The sequence below is a fragment of the Oncorhynchus mykiss genome, chromosome 13 (genome assembly GCF_013265735.2).
Source record: "Oncorhynchus mykiss isolate Arlee chromosome 13, USDA_OmykA_1.1, whole genome shotgun sequence".
NCBI classification, from domain to species: Eukaryota; Metazoa; Chordata; class Actinopteri; order Salmoniformes; family Salmonidae; genus Oncorhynchus; species Oncorhynchus mykiss.
The window spans coordinates 2,610,336-2,638,069 of record NC_048577.1 but is presented as its reverse complement, the minus strand read 5'-3'; the positions used below and the strand labels follow the sequence as shown (position 1 = coordinate 2,638,069).

General features: G+C 39.7%; 1 protein-coding gene across 1 annotated transcript in view; it reads right to left on the bottom strand.

Moving 5' to 3' along the window:
- Window positions 1-4,217: 4,217 nt before the first annotated feature.
- LOC110487159 (zinc finger protein 572-like) overlaps window positions 4,218-27,734 on the bottom strand; it is a 41,689-nt gene continuing 18,172 nt past the window's right edge. The window contains exon 2 of the mRNA XM_036942272.1: window positions 4,218-5,758. Coding sequence (XP_036798167.1) covers window positions 4,815-5,758 — 944 coding nt within the window. The 3' untranslated portion in view covers window positions 4,218-4,814. The remainder of the gene's footprint in view (window positions 5,759-27,734) is intronic.

Here is a 27,734-nt window from a genome sequence, read left to right as displayed (position 1 = left end):
GGGACCCTTTGGATGATAAATCAGAGCAAGATTTCAGAATGAAAGAACACATTTCACCTTCAGAGGGGAATTTATCAATTTGTTGTTAGGAGCTCTCCTCAAACAATAGCATGCCATTTTTTTTGCAGCTACTGTAAATTGGACAGTGCAGTTATATTGACGAGAATTTAAGCTTTCAGCCGAAATAAGACACTTATATGTACCGACATTTGTTGTTTCTCTAAAATCTGCGAGGCGCTGCATGATTTACAACTGTCCCGTTAACAGGACGCCGATCACTAAGAAGTTTTAATAACAAATTATTATTTACAATGACGGCCTACCAAAAGGCCTTCTGCAGGGATGGGATTAAAAATAAATTAAATTAAAAAGAAATAGGACAAAACACATCACGACAAGAGAGACACCACAAAACTACATAGAGACCTAAGAACAACATAGCAAGGCAGCAGCACATGACAACACAGCATGGTAGCAACACCACATGACAGCAACATGGTAGCAGCACAAAACATGGTACAAACATTATTGGGCACAGACAACAGCACAAAGGGCAAGAAGGTAGAGACAACAATACATCACATGAAGCAGCCATAACTGTCAGTAAGAGTGTCTATGATGGAGTCTGTGAATGAAGAGATGGAGATAAACCTGTCAGTAAGAGTGTCTATGATGGAGTCTGTGAATGAAGAGATGGAGATAAACCTGTCAGTAAGAGTGTCTATGATGGAGTCTGTGAATGAAGAGATGGAGATAAACCTGTCAGTAAGAGTGTCCATGATGGAGTCTGTGAATGAAGAGATGGAGATAAACCTGTCAGTAAGAGTGTCCATGATGGAGTCTGTGAATGAAGAGATGGAGATAAACCTGTCAGTAAGAGTGTCCATGATGGAGTCTGTGAATGAAGAGATGGTAACAAAAAACAGAGCAAACTAGAATGCTATTTGGCCCTAAACAGAGAGTACACAGCGGCAGAATACCTGACCACTGTGACTGACCCAAAATTAAGGAAAGCTTTGACTATGTACAGACTCAGTGAGCATAGCCTTGCTATTGAGAAAGGCCGCCGTAGGCAGACATGGCTCTCAAGAGAAGACAGGCTATGTGCTCACTGCCCACAAAATGAGGTGGAAACTGAGCTGCACTTCCTAACCTCCTGCCCAATGTATGACCATATTAGAGATACATATTTCCCTCAGATTACACAGATCCACAAAGAATTCGAAAACAAATCCAAATTTGAAAAACTCCCATATCTACTGGGTGAAATTCCACAGTGTGCCATCACAGCAGCAAGATTTGTGACCTGTTGCCACGAGAAAAGGGCAACCAGTGAAGAACACACACCATTGTAAATACAACCCATATTTATGCGTATTTATTTTATCTTGTGTCCTTTAACCATTTGTATATTGTTAAAACACTGTATATATATATATATATATATATAATATGACATTTGTAATGTCTTTACTGTTTTGAAACCTCTGTATGTGTAATGTCTACTGTTAATTTTTGTTGTTTTTCACTTTATATACTCACTTTGTATGTTGTCTACCTCACTTGCTTTGGCAATGTTAACACATGTTTCCCATGCCAATAAAGCCCTTGAATTGAATTGAATTGATAAACCTGTCAGTAAGAGTGTCTATGATGGAGTCTGTGAATGAAGAGATGGAGATAAACCTGTCAGTAAGAGTGTCCATGATGGAGTCTGTGAATGAAGAGATGGAGATAAACCTGTCAGTAAGAGTGTCTATGATGGAGTCTGTGAATGAAGAGATGGAGATAAACCTGTCAGTAAGAGTGTCTATGATGGAGTCTGTGAATGAAGAGATGGAGATAAACCTGTCAGTAAGAGTGTCTATGATGGAGTCTGTGAATGAAGAGATGGAGATAAACCTGTCAGTAAGAGTGTCTATGATGGAGTCTGTGAATGAAGAGATGGAGATAAACCTGTCAGTAAGAGTGTCTATGATGGAGTCTGTGAATGAAGAGATGGAGATAAACCTGTCAGTAAGAGTGTCTATGATGGAGTCTGTGAATGAAGAGATGGAGATAAACCTGTCAGTAAGAGTGTCTATGATGGAGTCTGTGAATGAAGAGATGGAGATAAACCTGTCAGTAAGAGTGTCTATGATGGAGTCTGTGAATGAAGAGATGGAGATAAACCTGTCAGTAAGAGTGTCCATGATGGAGTCTGTGAATGAAGAGATGGAGATAAACCTGTCAGTAAGAGTGTCTATGATGGAGTCTGTGAATGAAGAGATGGAGATAAACCTGTCAGTAAGAGTGTCTATGATGGAGTCTGTGAATGAAGAGATGGAGATAAACCTGTCAGTAAGAGTGTCTATGATGGAGTCTGTGAATGAAGAGATGGAGATAAAACTGTCCAGTTTGAGTGTTTGTTGCAGCTCATTCCAGTCGCTAGCTGCAGCGAACTGAAAAGAGGACCGACCCAGGGATGTGTGTGCTTTGAGGACCTTTAACAGAATGTGACTGGCAGAACGGGTGTTGTATGTGGAGGATGAGGGCTGCAGTAGGTATGTCAGATAGGGGGGAGTGAGGCCTAAGAGGGTTTTTATAAATAAGCATCAACCAGTGGGTCTTGCGCCAGGTATACAGAGATGACCAGCTTACAGAGGAGTATAGAGTGCAGTGATGTGTCCTATAAGGAGCATTGGTGGCAAATCTGATGGCCGAATGGTAAAAAACATCTAGCCGCTTGAGAGTGCCCTTACCTGTCGATCTATAAATTAAGTCTCTGTAATCTAGCATGGGTAGGATGGTCATCTGAATCAGGGTTAGTTTGGCAGCTGGGGTGAAAGAGGAACGATTATGATAGAGGAAACCAAGTCTAGATTTAACTTTAGCCTGCAGCTTTGATATGTGCTGAGAGAAGGAAAGTGTACCGTCTAGCCATACTCCCAAGTACTTGTATGAGGTGACTACATCAAGCTCTAAACCCTCAGAGGTTATGTAATCACACCGGTGGGGAGGGGAATTCTTCCTACCAAACCACATGACCTTTGTTTTGGAGGTGTACAGAACAAGGTTAAGGGCAGAGAACGCTTGTTGGACATTAAGAAAGCTTTGTTGTAGAGTGTTTAACACAAAATCCGGGGAGGGGCCAGCTGAGTATAAGACTATCATCTGCATATAAATGGGTGAGAGAGCATTCTACTGCCTGAGCTTTGTTTGTTGATGTAAATTGAGAAGAGTGTGGGGCCTAGGATTGAGCCTTGGGGTACTCCCTTGGTGACAGGCAGTGACAGAGACAGCAGATGTTCTTACTTTATACACTGCACTCTTTGAGAAGGGTAGTTAGCAAACCAGGCCAAAGACCCCTCAGAGACACCAATACTCCTTAGCCGGCCCACAAGAAGGGAATGGTCTACCGTATCAAAAGCTTTGGCCAAGCCAATAGAAATAGCAGCACAACATTGCTTAGAATCAAGGGCAATGGTGACATCATTTAGAACCTTTAATGTTGCAATAACATATTCATAACCTGAGTGGAAAACAGATTGAATGTAGATATATATATAATGAACAGACTAGGTCTATACTGCTCCTGCATGGTGTAACAATACATCATGTAGATAGATGTATATAATGAACAGACTAGGTCTATAATGCTCCTGCATGGTGTAACAATACATCATGTAGATAGATGTATATAATGAACAGACTAGGTCTATACTGCTCCTACATGGTGTAACAATACATCATGTAGATGTATATAATGAACAGACTAGGTCTATACTGCTCCTGCATGGTGTAACAATACATCATGTAGATGTATATAATGAACAGACTAGGTCTATACTGCTCCTACATGGTGTAACAATACATCATGTAGATGTATATAATGAACAGACTAGGTCTATACTGCTCCTGTATGGTGTAACAATACATCATGTATATAATGAACAGACTAGGTCTATACTGCTCCTGCATGGTGTAACAATACATCATGTATATAATGAACAGACTAGGTCTATACTGCTCCTGCATGGTGTAACAATACATCATGTAGATGTATATAATGAACAGACTAGGTCTATACTGCTCCTGCATGGTGTAACAATACATCATGTAGATGTATATAATGAACAGACTAGGTCTATACTGCTCCTGTATGGTGTAACAATACATCATGTAGATGTGTATAATGAACAGACTAGGTCTATACTGCTCCTACATGGTGTAACAATACATCATGTATATAATGAACAGACTAGGTCTATACTGCTCCTACATGGTATAACAATACATCATGTAGATGTATATAATGATCTATTGGTGTTCCACATTAAAACATTTTCAAACACAATATTTTGCATTAATCAAATCCTTTTTTACAATCAACACCCGAGTTCTCTCTGACACGGTGGAATAATACCAATGGGAATATTCACGAGGTAGTGAATGTTTTTTCATGTCAACGACTTAACGTCATCAGAACTACGTCGTCACATTTTCATACAACTTTTAGCTTGATGATGAATCGTAGACAAATGAACGAAATGAAACGAGATTAAAGGTTAAAACAAAAGAAATGCAACTTCCAATAAATCTACTTCATTATTTACATTTTGAAATATCCCAAAAATCATATAAAATGAACATCTAAAGGCTTGATACTATCCAATCAATCAAAGTTCCTAATCAAATCAAAATGTTAATATCAGATTTTTTATATATATGATCATGGTCTCGATAAAAAAAATTAAAAAGTAGACCTATTCTTTTTTTCGAAAGCTTTCATACATACAATTTGGTTTAGTGTGGCATAAACAAAAACACAATTCTCAATCAAAAAATAAGTCAGAACACAGCCTCTCTATTCTCTCATGTGATTTCAGGTCCTCTGACTGGGAAAATGTATTTCCACATTGAGAGCAGTGGTATGTCTTCTCCTCCTGTGTATGTATTCTTTCGTGCTTATTCAGATGCCTTAACCGGGTAAAACTCTTTTCACACTGGGAGCAGTGGTAGGCCTTATCCCCTCCTGTGTGTGTCCTCTCATGCTGGTTCAGGTTTCCTAACTGGGTAAAACTCTTTCCACACAAGGAGCACTGGTAGGGCTTTTCACGCGTGTGTATCCACTCATGCTTTTTCAGGCACCCCCACCATGTAAAACTCTTTTCACAATAGGAACAGTGGTACGGCTTCTCTCCTGTGTGTACCCTCTCATGTGTTCTTAGGTTCCCTAACTGGGTAAAACTCTTTTCACAGTGGGAACAGTGATATGGCTTCTCTCCTGTGTGTGCCCTCTCATGCGTTCTCAGGTACCATAAACTGATAAATATTTTTCTACACTGGGAGCAGTGGTAGGTCTTCTCTGCTGAGTGTGTTTTCTCGTGTTTTTTCAGGCTCCCTGAATGGGTAAAACGCTGTCCACATTGGGAACAGTGATGAGGCTTCACTCCAGAGTGTATTCGCTCATGTATTTTCAGGTAACATAAACGGGTAAAACTCTTGCCACACTGGAAGCAGTGGTGAGGATTTTCTCCTGTGTGTGTTCTCTTATGTCGTTTCAGGCTGTCTATCTGGCAAAACCTCTTCCCAAAGTCTGAGCGGTGGTTAGGCTTTTCTCCTGTGTGTGTTCTCCCATGCTCTTTTAGTGTCCATAACCTCTTAAAACTCTTTCCACAATGGGAGGTGTGGTGTCGTCCCGCTGGTTTGGGCGTCTCTGGGTCTGGTTCCCTTGAAGGACTCTTCCCGCTGTCAGAGTGAGAGTCTGGCCTCTCTCCTGCCAAATACAAACAGAGTATTTGGTTAAACAGCCCTAACTGAAACCGCCACATGATTAAACTATGAGGTTTAATCCAGACTAGATCCCTCATAAAATGGTACATTTGGATCTTGAATGCTGAATGGTTGATAGCTGTTAGTTAATCACGATGATCCACAGGTAATGCCTGTAGACAGTTCCATTCTACACATCCACTGTCCCATCAGCCCAGCCAGGCAATTTATAAACTAAGCTCCACTCTGAAAAAATATTTTGGCATTATTACCAATTAGCTTGTAGTCTCCAACTCAAATCATCAAGTTTACTGACAATACAACAGTGGTAGACCTGATTACCAGCAACAATGAGACAGCTTAAAGGGAGGTGGTGAGGGCCCTGGCGGAGTGGTGCCAGGAATATAACCTCTCCCTCAACGTCAACAAAACCAAGGAGCTGATCGGGGACTTCAGGCGACAGCAGAGAGAACATGCCCCCTATCATATCAATGGGCCACAGTCAAAAGTTAAAGTTCCTCTGCTTGCACATCACCGACAACCTAAAATGGTTCATTCACAAAGACAGGGTGGTGAAGAAGGCGCAAAAGCAACTCTTCAACCTCAGGAGGCTAAAGACCCTAAAACCCTGACAAACTTCTACAGATGCACCATCGAGAGCATCCTGCTGGGCTGTATCACCGCCTGGTACAGCAATTGCACCGTTTGCAGTGCTCTCCAGAGGGTGGTGCGGTCAGCCCAACACATTACCAGGGGGCACACTGCCCTCCAGGACATCTACAGCACCTGGTGTCACAGGAAGGCCAAGAATTTCATCAAGGATCCCGAGCCACAGCATGTTCACCCTTCTACCATCTATAAGGCCGGCGGCAGTACAGCTGCATCAAAGCTGGGACAGACACACTGAAAAACAGCTTCTATCTCCATGCCATCAGAGAGTTAAATATTCACCACTAGCAGGCCTCCTACCAGTACCCTGCCCTGAACTTAGTCACTGTTACCACCCGGCTACCACCCGATACTCTACCCTGCACCATAGAGACTGCTGCCCTGTGTACATAGTCATTGAACACTGGTCACTTTAATATTTACATAATGTTTTACCCACTTCATCTGTATATAGTGTATTCTAGTTATGGCTCATCCTATATAACTAACGCTGTACCCACCGTTTTAATTCAGATACTGTCCACAAACACCATTATATATATTTATCTTCTGGACTCTGGCAATTGCTCGTTCTGATACTTCTTAATTTCTCTCTCCAAATGTTTTGGATTTGTGTGTATTGTTTGGTATTAAGTTTTGCTAGTTATTACTGCAATCTCTCTCTCCAAATGTTTTGGATTTGTGTTTATTGTTTGGTATTAAGTTTTGCTAGTTATTACTGCAATCTCTCTCTCCAAATGTTTTGGATTTGTGTGTATTGTTTGGTATTAAGTTTTGCTAGGTATTACTGCACTGTTGGAGCTGGAAACATAAGCATTTCTACACCTGGGATAACATCTACAAGTATGTATATGTGATCAAATAAAATGTGTGTAGATGAATGCCCTTTTAAAGCCACACAGTTCAACAACAGTAGCGTTTGTGCCCATGTTTTTAAGACAGAACTCACTGGTGTTCATTAAATCTCCAATCTCCCCCTCCTTCAATTCCAAAACTTCTTGGTCAGTCATCCTCCCCCTCCTCCTTTCACTACAAAAACTGCATCCAACCTCTTCTTCTTCTTTCACATTAACATCCTCCTCTTCTTCTTCTTTCACATTAACATCCTCCTCTTCTTCTTCTTTCACATTAACATCCTCCTCTTCTTCTTTCACATTAACATCCTCTTCTTCTTTTTTCACATTAACATCCTCCTCTTCTTTTTTCACATTAACATCCTCCTCTTCTTCTTTCACATTAACATCCTCTTCTTCTTTCACATTAACATCCTCCTCTTTCACTCTGAAAGCTTATTCCTCTTCTTTCACTGAAATGTCTACTGAAACAGCCTCATCCTCTACTTCTTGTTTAACAGCCTCCTCTCCACTTTCACGAGAGCTTCTTCTTCCGCCCAGCATGCCTCTTCTTTAGCAGGGTGCAAGTAACTCAGTGAACTCATGGTCGAGGATGTCACTTAGCTAGCTAGTTAGAATTAGCGACTAGCCTAGTGCTACTGCCAATTTAACAAGCCAGCTAGCTAACTAACAGCAACAGCGTACACATGACAGTAAATGGGGTAACTAGTAGATACGACAGAAGTGGGTTTAAAGTTAAAACACAGTGGCTAACCGTCACTGAAAGTGTCTAAAGGGCTCAAATGTTTCTGCTATGTTGGCTAGCAAGCTAACGAGATGGCTGACAAGAGCAGCGTCTGCTTCTTCTTTGGTATTATGGCGGTCTGCAAACAAATGTTATAGGTGTTATACCGCCACCTACTGTATGGCTGTGTATAAGCCTACTCTGTAGTATGAATTCTTTACACTGAAATAAAAAAGACCTAGCAACTAATCCCACACCCATTAAAAACTAATCACTATTCCACTACTTTGGACCTATCTGATCCTACACCAGGACAGTAGCCTGGGAGGACGGGACACTATCGCTCAAAACACCTTGTAGTAAAATCTCATACACCCAAGTACTTCTCTGCAGCCGCCACCACAGCATCTGACCTCTGTGATGCCTGCGGTACAATTCTATGCTGCGTACAAAACAACTGGGAATTCGGAAATCTCCGACTTCCGATTCAGGGCGTTCAACACAACTGGGAAATAAGGGGGGGGGGGGGGGGGGGGGGGGGGGGGGGGGAACTAGCTCCGACTGGGAAAAGTCGATTTGAACGGTCATTCAACTCGGAATTCCAACTTGGGAACTCGGGCCTCTTTTTAGAGCTCCGACTTTCCGACCTGAAGATCGTATTTTTCCGAGTTCCCAAATGTTTTGAAAGCGGCACTAGCTCTGCGTCTCGTCAGCTACACTAAAACTTCCCGGGGTTATGGAATGTCTACATTTTTCTAAATAGCGTGTCAATAACTTGTATTCATTAATTATATATGAAAAATAATTGTCTAAACATGAACAATTATTCATATTTAAGTGACATTTGTATTAAATTAGGGTTTTAAAACATGTTCCAAGGTCAAATAAATGCCCCCAACGCGAATCACTCTATATGAAACAACGGTAATGAAAGATTAGCGGAATCTGTGTGGGTAACTGGACAGGTAGGATGACTGACAGTGAAGGTGAACAGTGTGTCAGGTGACAGAGGAATGGATGAGACTGAGGCAGGAATTCCTTTAACCATAAAGTGGTATATTTACTGAGTAGTCTGTGCTGCATCACACAGGAAACAAATAACATGTATCCAATCAGATTCATAATCAAAGATCAAATCATATCATTCATTATTAACACAAGTTAGGGAGGTCAACAGTTCAGTTCATTCAGTCAATAGTAATCATCCGCGAGACATTTAGGCTCGTAACTATTTATCATAAATCATGAAAGAATACAAACAGTGAATGGTTATACAATCTATAATCCCCATCAAAGTCAATCAGTTAGCAAACAATGACGTTTCTCATTTCACTCTTTCAATTGTCTTCATGTGTACATATAATTCATTTCAATACATATGAACCATATCGATTGCATAATTGGCCTATGAGGATCCGTAGGGCCGTGATCATTGACAATTCACATTACACAATATGTTTGAAGCTGCGCTCCAAGCCGCGCTCCGCGGTAATAACTATTAACAATAACTGAATGGCCCACTCTCCCGATCGCCACAGACAATTCAGATGAAAGGTAAGAGTCGGTCGACTTACGTGGATTCATGGACGCACATAACTTCTGGATCAGATGGAGTTAAGGAAGAGAAAGCAGCGAGATCAGGCGATGGCAATTTCCTCCTTTTATGGAGTTAAGATCTGTCTGACATTTCCACCTGACCTAATTAAAGCGCCCCTGGCCCAGCTGAGTAAATGGCAATCAATTAAAGGAGTATTCCACCAACTCCATGGGCCTTTTCTACAGGTACATATTGGCTTATAGAGAAAAAAAAACTATTATGTGTGCCGCAGTAAAAGTATTGTAGTGAATACTCAGAAGGGTCTGGTTCGATGTGCCGCAGTAAAAGTATTGTAGGGAATACTCAGAAGGGTCTGGTTCGATTATAGGCTGTATCACAACCGGCCGTGATTGGGAGTCCCATAGGGCGGCGCACGATTGCCCCAGGGTGGTCCAGGTTTGGCTGGTGTAGGCCGTCATTGTAAATAAACTTAAAAGTCACACTAGCAGTATCGCCTGAAAGATGCACATCGCCATCTGCTGACTGGAGTGGGTAACGAAATTAAGGGAAAAGTAAAAGAAATTCAGAAAAAACGTATATTTTTCATTTATTTTATTAAAGAAAAACATTATATTGAGACGTAAAAAGGAAGCCAAGCGTTGATTAGTTCAAAATGTTTATGAGTGAGAATTTAAAACATACCTAATATCTACTACAGATCAGTGGAGGCTGCTGAGGGGAGGATGGCTCATAATGATGGCCGGAATGGAGTGAATGGAATGGTATCAAACATTCCATTCATGTGTTTGATACCATTCCATTCATGTGTTTGATACCATTCCATTCATGTGTTTGATTCCATTCCATTCATGTGTTTGATACAATACATCATGTCGATATATATAATAAACATCCACTATTGGACACATTACTAATATTGAGTTTACACCCCCTTTTGCCCTCAGAACAGCCTCAATTTGTCGGGGCATGGACTCTACAAGGTGTCAAAAATATTCCACAGGGATAATGGCTCATGTTGACCGCAATGCTTCCCACACTTGTGTCAAGTTGGCTGGTAGTGAATCTCCACCCCGAATAGCTCATTACGTCTCATCCCACAGACGTTCAATTGGATTGAGATGGCTTGTGATCGATCTGTTGAAGACCCCTGACTCAGTGTAGACACTTTGATTTCATGTTGCATAAACAAACACACACATTTTCAGTCAAAAACCATGTGTCGGTAAAACAGCGGGCTATACGTGAACATAAGCAAGCATTTCAAGTTATACTGAACAAAAATGCAACATGTAAAGTGTTGGTCCAAAATGTTTCATGAGCTGAAATAAAATATCCCGGAAATGTTCCATTTGCACAAAAAGCTTATTTCTCTCAAATGTTGTGCACAATTTTATTTACATCCCTATTAGTGAGCATTACTCCTTGCCAAGATAATCCATCCACTTGACAACAGGTGTGGCATTTCAAGAAGCTGATTAAACAGCATGATCCCGAGTAGCGCAGGTTTCTTAGGCACTGCATCTCAGTGCAAGAGGCATCACTACAGTCCCTGGTTCGAATCCAGGCTGTATTACATCTGGCTGTGAATGGGAATCCCATAGGGCGGCACACAATTGGCCCACAATTTCCTAGTTAAATAAAGGTTACATCATTACACAGGTGCATCTTGTGCTGGGGACAATAAAAGGCCACTCTAAAATGTGCAGTTTTGTCACACAACACAATGCCTTCAGATGTCTCAAGTTTTGAGTGAGCGTGCAATTGGCATGCTGACTGCAGGAATATCCACTAGAGCTGTTGCCAGAGAATTGATGTTCATTTCTCTACCATGAGCCGCCTCCAACGTTGTTTTAGAGAATTTGGCAGTACGTCAACCAGCCTCACAACCGCAGAGCATGTGTAACCACGCCAGCCCAGGGCATCCACATCCGGCTTCTTCACCTGCGGGATCTTCTGAGGCATAGGCCCACCCACCAACCCACCCAGTATTTCTGTCTGTAATAAAGCCCTTTTGTGGAGGAAAAACTAATTCTGTTTGGCTGGTCCTGGCTCCTCAGTGGGTGGGCCTATGCCCTCCTAAACCCACCCATGGCTGCGCCCCTACCCAGTCATGTGAAATCTGTAGATTAGGGCCTAATCAATTTATTAATGGACTGATTTCCTTCTATGAACTGCAACTCAGTAAAAATCTTTTAAATTGTTGCATGTTGCGTTTTATATTTTTTGTTTCAGTACAAATGGGTTATAGTGCACAAAAATGCTTAACAGCCAATTAAATGTGTTGATGGCCAAAACGCTAAATTGTAGTCACATCAGCCCTATGCTAACTTCAACAGCTAGTACTGCTTATATCCTGGCACAAGTGCATCAGCCAATTAAAATCGCTAGAAGTGGTTAGACCTGTTTCAACACTTGCATCCTGGATTGAAGTGTCTAACAAACCTCAGTCCAACAGCATGTTGTTCTGGTCATTAAAGCAACGATCACGTGTATTGTGTTGAAAAGGGACAGCTTGAGAGAGTTTTCTGCACTGAAAGTAAAGGGGCTGAATAATTTTGCACGCCCAATTTTTCAGTTTTTGATTTGTTAAAAAAGTTTGAAATATCCAATAAATGTCGTTCCACTTCATGATTGTGTCCCACTTCTTGTTGATTCTTCACAAAAAAATACAGTTTTATATCTTTATGTTTGAAGCCTGAAATGTGGCAAAAGGTCGCAAAGTTCAAGGGGGCCGAATACTTTCGCAAGGCACTGTACGATTCAATTTGTAAAGCTTTACCAACAGAATGAATGTGAAAATGAATTCAAAAAGTTCACCTTCTGCTGGTGATTTGCAAGATGTTTTAATGATACAAGTAAATGGAGGGCCACCATTTTTTTGCCTTTTTATTTGACCTTTATTTAACCAGACAAGTCAGTTAAAAACAAATTCTTATTTTCAATGACGGCCTAGGAACAGTGGGTTAACTGACTTGTTCAGGGGCAGAACGACAGATTTGTCAGCTTTGTCAGGTTTGAACTTGCAACCTTCCAGTTACTAGTCCAACGCTCTAACCACTAGGCTACCCTGCCGCCCCAAAATTGAAGAATGAACCTAATAAGGAGCTACCTCTTTCTTCAGCAACACACTGCTATTGCATATTAATCATATTGCATAGGCTATAGCAACACACTGCTATTGCATAATAATCATATTGCATGGGCTATAGTACATGGACGCGTACACCTAAATGTAGGCTGACGTTCTCTATACATTTTATAATAACATTTGGCTGTCATTTGTATTGTGGCGTACTGCAGGTCAGCCACCAGGGGGAGACTCGTCGAGGGCCTGCTGACAGACGGAGTAAAACATCACGAGGCGCTGGCTCCATCTGCTGGACGTGCCAGGTCTCGACGGGCTCTCCGGCCAGGACTAATTTGGGCTGATTGGGATTGGTGAGTAATCAAGGGCTGATTGCTCACCAGATGTACAAGTCCCATAATGCTGCCGGAAGGACAGCACACAGGGGAGAGAGTGGGGGAAGAAAGGACTCCCGTATAGTTTGGGACAGTTGCCGAGGTAACAGGAGTGAGTTCAGTTTTTGATCCCCGCAGGATACAGCAAGACCCCGGAGCCCAGAAGATGGTATCTCGGAGAGGGTCTCATGGGGGAGAACTATTCCTTTTAACTATTACTTTAATAAACACCTTTGAAACTGAGCTAATCCTACTCTGTCCGTGTCTGATCTGTGTAACTGTTTTGACCCAACCCCCCTTGGTCTGCCACAGTATATTTGTATGTAGGCTACACTTAGACGCAGGCCTACAATATTTGATAGTTTATGCATTATTAGAATAATCCACTTCGTCACACGCGTTTTGGGTCGAGCATCAAGGACCGACGTTGAACAGTTTTTTCCTCAATACCCCACGGTTAAAAAGCTTGATGTGAGGTGGACTCGAACCCCACGGTTAAAAAGCTTGATGCGAGGTGGACTCGAGCCCCACGGTTAAAAAGCCTGATGCGAGGTGGACTCAAACCCCACGGTTAAAAAGCTTTATGCGAGGTGGACTCGAACCCCACGGTTAAAAAGCTTGATGCGAGGTGGACTCGAGCCCCACGGTTAAAAAGCCTGATGCGAGGTGGACTCAAACCCCACGGTTAAAAAGCTTTATGCGAGGTGGACTCGAACCCCACGGTTAAAAAGCTTGATGCGAGGTGGACTCGAACCCCACGGTTAAAAAGCTTTATGCGAGGTGGACTCGAGCCCCACGGTTAAAAAGCTTTATGCGAGGTGGACTCGAACCCCACGGTTAAAAAGCTTTATGCGAGGTGGACTCGAGCCCCACGGTTAAAAAGCTTGATGTGAGGTGGACTCGAACCCCACGGTTAAAAAGCTTGATGTGAGGTGGACTCGAGCCCCACGGTTAAAAAGCCTGATGTGAGGTGGACTCGAACCCCACGGTTAAAAAGCTTGATGTGAGGTGGACTCGAACCCCACGGTTAAAAAGCCTGATGTGAGGTGGACTCGAGCCCCACGGTTAAAAAGCTTGATGTGAGGTGGACTCGAGCCCCACGGTTAAAAAGCTTGATGTGAGGTGGACTCGAGCCCCACGGTTAAAAAGCCTGATGTGAGGTGGACTCGAACCCCACGGTTAAAAAGCTTGATGTGAGGTGGACTCGAACCCCCACGGTTAAAAAGCTTTAGCAGTGTGTGCCACCTAGAAGTGATGATGATAGCGATAGCCAGTAGTATAAAGTACTTAAGTAAAAATACTTTAAAGTACTACTTAAGACATTTTTTTGGGGGGGGGGGGGGTATCTGTATGTTATTTTACTGTTAATATTTTTGACAACTTTTACTACATTCCTAAAGAAAATGATGCATTTCCCTGACACCACCACAAGTACTCTGAACATTTTGAATGCTTAGCGGGACAGGAGAATTGTCAAATTCACGCACTAAGGAAGAGAACATCCATGGTCATCCCAACTGCCTCTGATCTGTCTCTCTAAACACAAATGCGTCATTTGTAAATATAAGTGTTGGAGTGTGCCCCTGGCTATCCATACATTTAAAAAAACAAGAAAATGGTGTCTTCTGGTTTGCTTAAATATAAGGAATTTGAAATTATTTATACATAAGTACATTTAAAACCAAACACTTTAGACTTTTACTCAAGTTGTATTTTACTGAGTGACTTTCACTTGAGTCATTTTCTATTATGCTGATGGATTCTGGGTACTAACTCCTAAACTTGGGACTCCTAAACTACACCAGAAGTGAAGGGTTATCTGTAGGAGGAAAGTATATAGTGGATGCAATTAATCTTGGAATGTGCTGAGTGCAGGGAAAGCGATCTCACGTGGCAAGCATTGATAAGGGGAGAGAGCCATGGATGAGTGATGACGGGGGTCGAGGTCAGGTCACGTTAAGGGAGAAAGACAAGTTTATGGCCCGTATCACTAAGTTTCCTGCCTAGCAGTAAAGATACAATGTAGGTTCAGATGAACAAGAGGAGACTCAGCCTGGGAGGAAGGGTTAAATATCAGTGCTTGATAAGGGGAGAGAGACATGGATGAGTGATGACGGGGGGTTAAATATCAGTGCTTGATAAGGGGAGAGAGACATGGATGAGTGATGACGGGGGGGTTAAATATCAGTGCTTGTGTGAACAACGTCTTTGTCTGATGCAGCTCTATTGGCCCTCTGGGAAGAATGAACTTGGTTATAAAGCTTTCAGAGTCTCCTTTGAGTTTTAACTCTGAATATTAGAACCTAAGAAAGGTAATCTTTGCTTTTACATAAGTTTGACAGTTGGGATGATCCACCACTGACGATAGACTACATGACTGTTACACTAGATGATAAATCCATAAGGCTCTTTGTTTTTTTAACAACGCTAAACTTTTTTTTGTATGCAAGGACCCGATTTATCTTTTTTCCCCCCATAAAAACACATGGCCAGGGTTGACCTATTTTTTAAAAGAAATACCATTGGTTGGTGTATAGAATATCTAAGATAATTGATTGGCTGAGGCAGACGTTGTGCCAGGATGTAATCACTGTCACCTGGGGAGGTTAGCATAAGGCTAATGTTATCTGATGGGAGCAGCTACAAATTAGCGGTCAGTCACATGTAAGTGAATCAACACTTTTCATTGGCTGATATGCATCTTGTGCATGAAAACCATTTAACTTCATATGCTTGCTTATGTTCGCAAATATGGCCCCGGCCTCTATATTCGATCATGTGATTTCATGTTCTCTTTCCACAATGAGAGCAGTGGTATGGCTTTTATCATGTGTCCTCTGGTGTGATTTCAGGCTCCCTAACAAGGTAAAAGTAATTCCACATTGAGAGCAGTTGAAAGGTTCTCTCCTGTGTGTATTCTTTCATGTGTTTTAAGTCTTACTAACCACCTAAAACTCTGTCCACAATGAGAACAGTGGTAGGGCTTCGCTCCCGTGTGTATTTCTTTATGCTTACTCAGGTACCTTAACCGGGTAAAACTCTTTCCACACTGAAAGCATTGGAAAGGCTTCTCTCCTGTGTGTATCCTCTCATGCTCTTTGAGATTCCATGACTGGATAAATCTCTTTTCACATTGCAAGCATTGGAAAGGCTTTTCACCAGTGTGAATTCTCTCATGTTCTTTCAGCTTCTCTAACCGTGTAAAAGCATTCCCACACTGGGAGCATTGGAAAGGCTTCTCTCCAGTATGTGTCCTCTCATGTGTTTTCAGGGTCACTAACCACCTAAAACTCTGTCCACAATGACAACAGTGGTAAGGCTTCTCTCCTGTGTGTATTCTCTTATGCTCTTTCAAATGTGATGACTGGATAAATCGCTTTCCACACTGAGAGCATTGGAAAGGCCTCTCTACAGTGTGTGTTCTCTTATGCTTTTTCAGGTCCCCTGATGAGAAAAATGTATTTCCACATTGGGTGCAGTGGTGTGGTTTCACTGGTTTGGGAATCTCTGGGTCTGGTTCCCCTGAAGTACTCCCGCTGTCAGAGTAAGAGTCTGGTCTCTCTCCTGCCAAAGACAGAGTATTTGGTTAAACAGAGAGACCAAAATGAAACCTCCATATGATTCAACTATCTTCTTATGAGGTTAAATCCAGACTAGATACCTCATTATTTACATTTGACTAATTTAGCACAGCACTCTTATCCAGAGAGACTTACAGGAGCAATTAGGGTTAAGTGATTTTTCCCCTAGTTGGCTTTGGGATTCGAACCAGGGACTTATCATAAACTCCTAGTTCCCAGTGGGAAATTTCGCTTGACTGACCCTCTAAATCGGAATTACAAGTGGGAAATTCTGAGAAAATGCCCAATAGTTCCACGTCAGACTTCCCACTTCCTAGTTTCCCACTTCCCAGGAGCACATGAATGCCCAATAGTTCCACGTCAGACTTCCCACTTCCTAGTTTCCCACTTCCCAGGAGCACATGAATGCCCAATAGTTCCACCATGTCAGACTTCCCACTTCCCAGGAGCACATGAATGCCCAATAGTTCCACCATGTCAGACTTCCCACTTCCTAGTTTCCCACTTCCCAGGAGCACATGAATGCCCAATAGTTCCACCATGTCAGAGAAAATTAAGGTGCTGAATGTCAAAAGGATTTAATGAATTTTGTACGAATATCAATCAAATGTGGAACGCCACGAGTGGACGTTCATTATATTTGGTATTTTATTAGGATCCCCATTAGCTGTTGCAAAAGCAGCATCTACTTCCTGGGGTCCACACAGAACATAATACAGAATGACATAACACAGAACATCAATAGACAAGAACAGCTCAAGGACAGAACAACATACATTTTATAAAAGGCACACGTAGCCTACATATCAATGCATACACACAAACTATCTAGGTCCAATAGGGGAGAGGCGTTGTGCCGTGAGGTGTTGCTTTATCTGTTTTTTGAAACCAGGTTTGCTGTTTATTTGAGCAATATGAGATGGAAGGAAGTTCCATGCAATAAGGGCTCTTTACGTTTTCTTGAATTTGATCTGGATTTGGGGACTATGAAAAGACCCCTGGTGGGATAAGTGTGTGTGTCAGAGCTGTGTGTAAGTTGACTATGCAAACAATTTGGGATTTTCAACACATTCATGTAAAAGAGGAAGTGATGCAGTCAGTCTCTCCTCAACTCTTAGCCAAGAGAGACTGGCATAAATAGTATTTATATCAGCCCTCTGATTACAAACGTGCCGCTCTGTTCTGGGCCAGCTGCACCTTAACTAGGTCTTTCCTTGCAGCACTGGACCACACGACTGGACAATAACCAAGATTAGACAAATCTAGAGCCTGCAGAACATGCTTTTTGGAATGTGGTGTCAAAAAAGCAGAGCATCTCTTTATTATGGCTAGACCTCTCCCCAGCTTTACAACCATTGAATCTATTTGTTTTGACCATGACAGTTTACAATCTAAGGTAATGCCAAGTAATTTAGTCTCCTCAACTTGTTCAACAGCCACACAATTCATTACCAGATTCAGCTGAGGTCTAGAACTTAAGGAATGATTTGTACCAAATACAATGCTCTTAGTTTTAGAGATGTGCAGGACCAGTTTATTACTGCCCACGCATTCCAAAACAGACTGCAACTCTTTGTTAAGGGTTTCAGTGACCTCATTAGCTGTGGTTGCTGGTGCTTATATAGTTGAATCATCAGCATACATGGACACACATGCTTTGTTTAATGCCAGTGGCTGGCCATTGGTAAAAATAGAAAAGAGTAGAGGGCCTAGAGAGCTGCCCTGCGGTACATCACACTTCATATGTTTGACATTAGAGAAGCTTCCGTTAAAGAAAACCCATTGAGTTTAATTAGATAGATAGCTCTGAATCCACGATATTGCAGAGGTTGACAAGCCATAGCACATACGTTTTTTTCAACAACAGGTTATGGTCAACAATATCAAAGGCTGCACTGAAATCTAACAGTACAGCTCCCACAATCTAATTATTATAAATTTCTTTCAACCAATCATCAGTCATTTGTGTCAGTGCAGTACATGTTGAGTGCCCTTCTCTATAAGCATGCTGAAAGTCTGTTGTTCATTTGTTTACAGAAATATAGCATTGTAATTGGTCAAACACCATTTTTTTACAACAGTTTGCTAAGAGCTGGCAGCAAGCTGATAGGTCTGCTGTTAGAACCAGTAAAGGCCGCTTTACCACTCTTGGGTAGTGGAATTACTTTGGCTTCCCTCCAGGCCTGAGGACAAAGACTTTCCTCTCGGCTCATGTTAAAAATATGTCAGATAGGAGTGGCTATAGAGTCAGCTACCGTCCTCAGTAGCTTTCCATCTTAGTTGTCAATGCCAGGAGATTTATCATTATTGATCGATAACAATCATTTTTCCACCTCTCCCACACTAACTTTACAAAATTCAAACTTGGACTGCTTTTCTTTCATTATTGGTTTTTTTCTGCATGAATATAATTGCTCCCTGTTTGTCGTGGGAATTTCCTGCCTAAGTTTGCCCACTTAGCCAATGAAATAATAATTAAAATAATTGGCAACATCAAATGGTTTTGTGATGAATATGCCATCTGATTGGATAAAAGACGGAGTTGAATGTCTTTCTGCCCATAATTTCATTTAAAGTATTCCAAAGTTTTTTTACATCATTCTTCATTTCATTGATCTTGGCTTCATAATAATGTTTATATTGCTTGTTGAGTTTAGTCACATAATTTCTCAATTTGCAGTAAAACAGCCAGTCAGATGTGCAGCCAGACTTATTAGCCACTCCTTTTGCCCCAACTCTTTCAAATATACAGTTTTTCAATTCCTCATCAATCCATATTCATCTACATGATGTATTGTTACACCATGTATGAGCAGTATAGACCTAGTCTGTTCATTATATACATGATGTATTGTTACACCATGTAGGAGCAGTATAGACCTAGTCTGTTCATTATATACATGATGTATTGTTACACCATGTAGGAGCAGTATAGACCTAGTCTGTTCATTATATACATGATGTATTGTTACACCATGTAGGAGCAGTATAGACTTAGTCTGTTCATTATATACATCTACATGATGTATTGTTACACCATACAGGAGCAGTATAGACCTAGTCTGTTCATTATATACATGATGTATTGTTACACCATGTAGGAGCAGTATAGACCTAGTCTGTTCATTATATACATCTACATGATGTATTGTTACACCATGTAGGAGCAGTATAGACCTAGTTTGTTCATTATATACATGATGTATTGTTACACCATGTAGGAGCAGTATAGACCTAGTCTGTTCATTATATACATCTACATGATTTATTGTTACACCATGTAGGAGCAGTATAGACCTAGTCTGTTCATTATATACATGATGTATTGTTACACCATGTAGGAGCAGTATAGACCTAGTCTGTTCATTATATACATGATGTATTGTTACACCATGTAGGAGCAGTATAGACCTAGTCTGTTCATTATATACATCTACATGATGTATTGTTACACCATGTAGGAGCAGTATAGACCTAGTCTGTTCATTATATACATCTACATGATGTATTGTTACACCATGCAGGAGCAGTATAGACCTAGTCTGTTCATTATATACATCTACATGATTTATTGTTACACCATGTAGGAGCAGTATAGACCTAGTCTGTTCATTATATACATCTACATGATGTATTGTTACACCATGTAGGAGCAGTATAGACCTAGTCTGTTCATTATATACATGATGTATTGTTACACCATGTAGGAGCAGTATAGACCTAGTCTGTTCATTATATACATGATGTATTGTTACACCCTGTAGGAGCAGTATAGACCTAGTCTGTTCATTATATACATGATGTATTGTTACACCATGTAGGAGCAGTATAGACCTAGTCTGTTCATTATATACATCTACATGATGTATTGTTACACCATGCAGGAGCAGTATAGACCTAGTCTGTTCATTATATACATGATGTATTGTTACACCATGTAGGAGCAGTATAGACCTAGTCTGTTCATTATATACATCTACATGATGTATTGTTACACCATGTAGGAGCAGTATAGACCTAGTCTGTTCATTATATACATGATGTATTGTTACACCATGTAGGAGCAGTATAGACCTAGTCTGTTCATTATATACATCTACATGATTTATTGTTACACCATGTAGGAGCAGTATAGACCTAGTCTGTTCATTATATACATCTACATGATTTATTGTTACACCATGCAGGAGCAGTATAGACCTAGTCTGTTCATTATATACATCTACATGATTTATTGTTACACCATGTAGGAGCAGTATAGACCTAGTCTGTTCATTATATACATGATGTATTGTTACACCATGTAGGAGCAGTATAGACCTAGTCTGTTCATTATATACATGATGTATTGTTACACCATGTAGGAGCAGTATAGACCTAGTCTGTTCATTATATACATCTACATGATGTATTGTTACACCATGTAGGAGCAGTATAGACCTAGTCTGTTCATTATATACATGATGTATTGTTACACCATGTAGGAGCAGTATAGACCTAGTCTGTTCATTATATACATCTACATGATGTATTGTTACACCATGTAGGAGCAGTATAGACCTAGTCTGTTCATTATATACATGATGTATTGTTACACCATGTAGGAGCAGTATAGACCTAGTCTGTTCATTATATACATGATGTATTGTTACACCATGTAGGAGCAGTATAGACCTAGTCTGTTCATTATATACATGATGTATTGTTACACCATGTAGGAGCAGTATAGACCTAGTCTGTTCATTATATACATCTACATGATGTATTGTTACACCATGCAGGAGCAGTATAGACCTAGTCTGTTCATTATATACATCTACATGATGTATTGTTACACCATGTAGGAGCAGTATAGACCTAGTCTGTTCATTATATACATGATGTATTGTTACACCATGTAGGAGCAGTATATACCTAGTCTGTTCATTATATACATGATGTATTGTTACACCATGTAGGAGCAGTATAGACCTAGTCTGTTCATTATATACATCTACATGATGTATTGTTACACCATACAGGAGCAGTATAGACCTAGTCTGTTCATTATATACATCTACATGATGTATTGTTACACCATGTAGGAGCAGTATAGACCTAGTCTGTTCATTATATACATCTACATGATGTATTGTTACACCATGTAGGAGCAGTATAGACCTAGTCTGTTCATTATATACATGATGTATTGTTACACCATGTAGGAGCAGTATAGACCTAGTCTGTTCATTATATACATCTACATGATGTATTGTTACACCATGTAGGAGCAGTATAGACCTAGTCTGTTCATTATATACATCTACATGATGTATTGTTACACCATACAGGAGCAGTATAGACCTAGTCTGTTCATTATATACATGATGTATTGTTACACCATGCAGGAGCAGTATAGACCTAGTCTGTTCATTATATACATCTACATGATTTATTGTTACACCATGTAGGAGCAGTATAGACCTAGTCTGTTCATTATATACATGATGTATTGTTACACCATGCAGGAGCAGTATAGACCTAGTCTGTTCATTATATACATCTACATGATGTATTGTTACACCATGTAGGAGCAGTATAGACCTAGTCTGTTCATTATATACATCTACATGATGTATTGTTACACCATACAGGAGCAGTATAGACCTAGTCTGTTCATTATATACATCTACATGATGTATTGTTACACCATGTAGGAGCAGTATAGACCTAGTCTGTTCATTATATACATCTACATGATGTATTGTTACACCATACAGGAGCAGTATAGACCTAGTCTGTTCATTATATACATCTACATGATGTATTGTTACACCATGTAGGAGCAGTATAGACCTAGTCTGTTCATTATATACATGATGTATTGTTACACCATGTAGGAGCAGTATAGACCTAGTCTGTTCATTATATACATGATGCATTGTTACACCATGTAGGAGCAGTATAGACCTAGTCTGTTCATTATATACATGATGTATTGTTACACCATGTAGGAGCAGTATAGACCTAGTCTGTTCATTATATACATGATGCATTGTTACACCATGTAGGAGCAGTATAGACCTAGTCTGTTCATTATATACATGATGTATTGTTACACCATGTAGGAGCAGTATAGACCTAGTCTGTTCATTATATACATGATGTATTGTTACACCATGTAGGAGCAGTATAGACCTAGTCTGTTCATTATATACATGATGTATTGTTACACCATGTAGGAGCAGTATAGACCTAGTCTGTTCATTATATACATCTACATGATGTATTGTTACACCATGTAGGAGCAGTATAGACCTAGTCTGTTCATTATATACATGATGTATTGTTACACCATGTAGGAGCAGTATAGACCTAGTCTGTTCATTATATACATGATGTATTGTTACACCATGTAGGAGCAGTATAGACCTAGTCTGTTCATTATATACATGATGTATTGTTACACCATGTAGGAGCAGTATAGACCTAGTCTGTTCATTATATACATGATGTATTGTTACACCATGTAGGAGCAGTATAGACCTAGTCTGTTCATTATATACATCTACATGATGTATTGTTACACCATGTAGGAGCAGTATAGACCTAGTCTGTTCATTATATACATGATGTATTGTTACACCATGTAGGAGCAGTATAGACCTAGTCTGTTCATTATATACATCTACATGATGTATTGTTACACCATGTAGGAGCAGTGTAGACCTAGTCTGTTCATTATATACATGATGTATTGTTACACCATGTAGGAGCAGTATAGACCTAGTCTGTTCATTATATACATGATGTATTGTTACACCATGTAGGAGCAGTATAGACCTAGTCTGTTCATTATATACATGATGTATTGTTACACCCTGTAGGAGCAGTATAGACCTAGTCTGTTCATTATATACATGATGTATTGTTACACCATGTAGGAGCAGTATAGACCTAGTCTGTTCATTATATACATCTACATGATGTATTGTTACACCATGTAGGAGCAGTATAGACCTAGTCTGTTCATTATATACATGATGTATTGTTACACCATGCAGGAGCAGTATAGACCTAGTCTGTTCATTATATACATCTACATGATGTATTGTTACACCATGTAGGAGCAGTATAGACCTAGTCTGTTCATTATATACATGATGTATTGTTACACCATGCAGGAGCAGTATAGACCTAGTCTGTTCATTATATACATCTACATGATTTATTGTTACACCATGTAGGAGCAGTATAGACCTAGTCTGTTCATTATATACATGATGTATTGTTACACCATGTAGGAGCAGTATAGACCTAGTCTGTTCATTATATACATCTACATGATGTATTGTTACACCATGTAGGAGCAGTATAGACCTAGTCTGTTCATTATATACATGATGTATTGTTACACCATGTAGGAGCAGTATAGACCTAGTCTGTTCATTATATACATGATGTATTGTTACACCATGTAGGAGCAGTATAGACCTAGTCTGTTCATTATATACATCTACATGATGTATTGTTACACCATGTAGGAGCAGTATAGACCTAGTCTGTTCATTATATACATCTACATGATGTATTGTTACACCATGTAGGAGCAGTATAGACCTAGTCTGTTCATTATATACATCTACATGATGTATTGTTACACCATGTAGGAGCAGTATAGACCTAGTCTGTTCATTATATACATGATGTATTGTTACACCATGTAGGAGCAGTATAGACCTAGTCTGTTCATTATATACATCTACATGATGTATTGTTACACCATGTAGGAGCAGTATAGACCTAGTCTGTTCATTATATACATCTACATGATGTATTGTTACACCATACAGGAGCAGTATAGACCTAGTCTGTTCATTATATACATGATGCATTGTTACACCATGTAGGAGCAGTATAGACAAAGTCTGTTCATTATATACATGATGTATTGTTACACCATGTAGGAGCAGTATAGACCTAGTCTGTTCATTATATACATGATGTATTGTTACACCATGTAGGAGCAGTATAGACCTAGTCTGTTCATTATATACATCTACATGATGTATTGTTACACCATGTAGGAGCAGTATAGACCTAGTCTGTTCATTATATACATGATGTATTGTTACACCATGTAGGAGCAGTATAGACCTAGTCTGTTCATTATATACATGATGTATTGTTACACCATGTAGGAGCAGTATATACCTAGTCTGTTCATTATATACATGATGTATTGTTACACCATGCAGGAGCAGTATAGACCTAGTCTGTTCATTATATACATCTACATGATTTATTGTTACACCATGTAGGAGCAGTATAGACCTAGTCTGTTCATTATATACATGATGTATTGTTACACCATGTAGGAGCAGTATAGACCTAGTCTGTTCATTATATACATCTACATGATTTATTGTTACACCATGTAGGAGCAGTATAGACCTAGTCTGTTCATTATATACATGATGTATTGTTACACCATGTAGGAGCAGTATAGACCTAGTCTGTTCATTATATACATGATGTATTGTTACACCATGTAGGAGCAGTATAGACCTAGTCTGTTCATTATATACATGATGCATTGTTACACCATGTAGGAGCAGTATAGACCTAGTCTGTTCATTATATACATGATGTATTGTTACACCATGTAGGAGCAGTATAGACCTAGTCTGTTCATTATATACATCTACATGATGTATTGTTACACCATGTAGGAGCAGTATAGACCTAGTCTGTTCATTATATACATGATGTATTGTTACACCATGTAGGAGCAGTATAGACCTAGTCTGTTCATTATATACATCTACATGATGTATTGTTACACCATGTAGGAGCAGTATAGCCCTAGTCTGTTCATTATATACATCTACATGATGTATTGTTACACCATACAGGAGCAGTATAGACCTAGTCTGTTCATTATATACATGATGTATTGTTACACCATGTAGGAGCAGTATATACCTAGTCTGTTCATTATATACATGATGTATTGTTACACCATGTAGGAGCAGTATATACCTAGTCTGTTCATTATATACATCTACATGATTTATTGTTACACCATGTAGGAGCAGTATAGACCTAGTCTGTTCATTATATACATCTACATGATGTATTGTTACACCATGTAGGAGCAGTATAGACCTAGTCTGTTCATTATATACATGATGTATTGTTACACCATGTAGGAGCAGTATAGACCTAGTCTGTTCATTATATACATGATGTATTGTTACACCATGTAGGAGCAGTATAGACCTAGTCTGTTCATTATATACATCTACATGATGTATTGTTACACCATGTAGGAGCAGTATAGACCTAGTCTGTTCATTATATACATCTACATGATGTATTGTTACACCATACAGGAGCAGTATAGACCTAGTCTGTTCATTATATACATCTACATGATGTATTGTTACACCATGCAGGAGCAGTATAGACCTAGTCTGTTCATTATATACATCTACATGATTTATTGTTACACCATGTAGGAGCAGTATAGACCTAGTCTGTTCATTATATACATGATGTATTGTTACACCATGTAGGAGCAGTATAGACCTAGTCTGTTCATTATATACATCTACATGATGTATTGTTACACCATGTAGGAGCAGTATAGACCTAGTCTGTTCATTATATACATGATGTATTGTTACACCATGTAGGAGCAGTATAGACCTAGTCTGTTCATTATATACATGATGTATTGTTACACCATGTAGGAGCAGTATAGACCTAGTCTGTTCATTATATACATCTACATGATGCATTGTTACACCATGTAGGAGCAGTATAGACCTAGTCTGTTCATTATATACATGATGTATTGTTACACCATGCAGGAGCAGTATAGACCTAGTCTGTTCATTATATACATCTACATGATGTATTGTTACACCATGTAGGAGCAGTATAGACCTAGTCTGTTCATTATATACATGATGTATTGTTACACCATGTAGGAGCAGTATAGACCTAGTCTGTTCATTATATACATGATGTATTGTTACACCATGTAGGAGCAGTATAGACCTAGTCTGTTCATTATATACATGATGTATTGTTACACCATGTAGGAGCAGTATAGACCTAGTCTGTTCATTATATACATCTACATGATGTATTGTTACACCATGTAGGAGCAGTATAGACCTAGTCTGTTCATTATATACATCTACATGATGTATTGTTACACCATGTAGGAGCAGTATAGACCTAGTCTGTTCATTATATACATGATGTATTGTTACACCATGTAGGAGCAGTATAGACCTAGTCTGTTCATTATATACATCTACATGATGTATTGTTACACCATGTAGGAGCAGTATAGACCTAGTCTGTTCATTATATACATCTACATGATGTATTGTTACACCATACAGGAGCAGTATAGACCTAGTCTGTTCATTATATACATGATGCATTGTTACACCATGTAGGAGCAGTATAGACAAAGTCTGTTCATTATATACATGATGTATTGTTACACCATGTAGGAGCAGTATAGACCTAGTCTGTTCATTATATACATGATGTATTGTTACACCATGTAGGAGCAGTATAGACCTAGTCTGTTCATTATATACATGATGTATTGTTACACCATGTAGGAGCAGTATAGACCTAGTCTGTTCATTATATACATGATGTATTGTTACACCATGCAGGAGCAGTATAGACCTAGTCTGTTCATTATATACATGATGTATTGTTACACCATGTAGGAGCAGTATAGACCTAGTCTGTTCATTATATACATGATGTATTGTTACACCATGTAGGAGCAGTATAGACCTAGTCTGTTCATTATATACATGATGTATTGTTACACCATGTAGGAGCAGTATAGACCTAGTCTGTTCATTATATACATCTACATGATGTATTGTTACACCATGTAGGAGCAGTATAGACCTAGTCTGTTCATTATATACATCTACATGATGTATTGTTACACCATGTAGGAGCAGTATAGACCTAGTCTGTTCATTATATACATCTACATGATGTATTGTTACACCATGTAGGAGCAGTATAGACCTAGTCTGTTCATTATATACATGATGTATTGTTACACCATGTAGGAGCAGTATAGACCTAGTCTGTTCATTATATACATG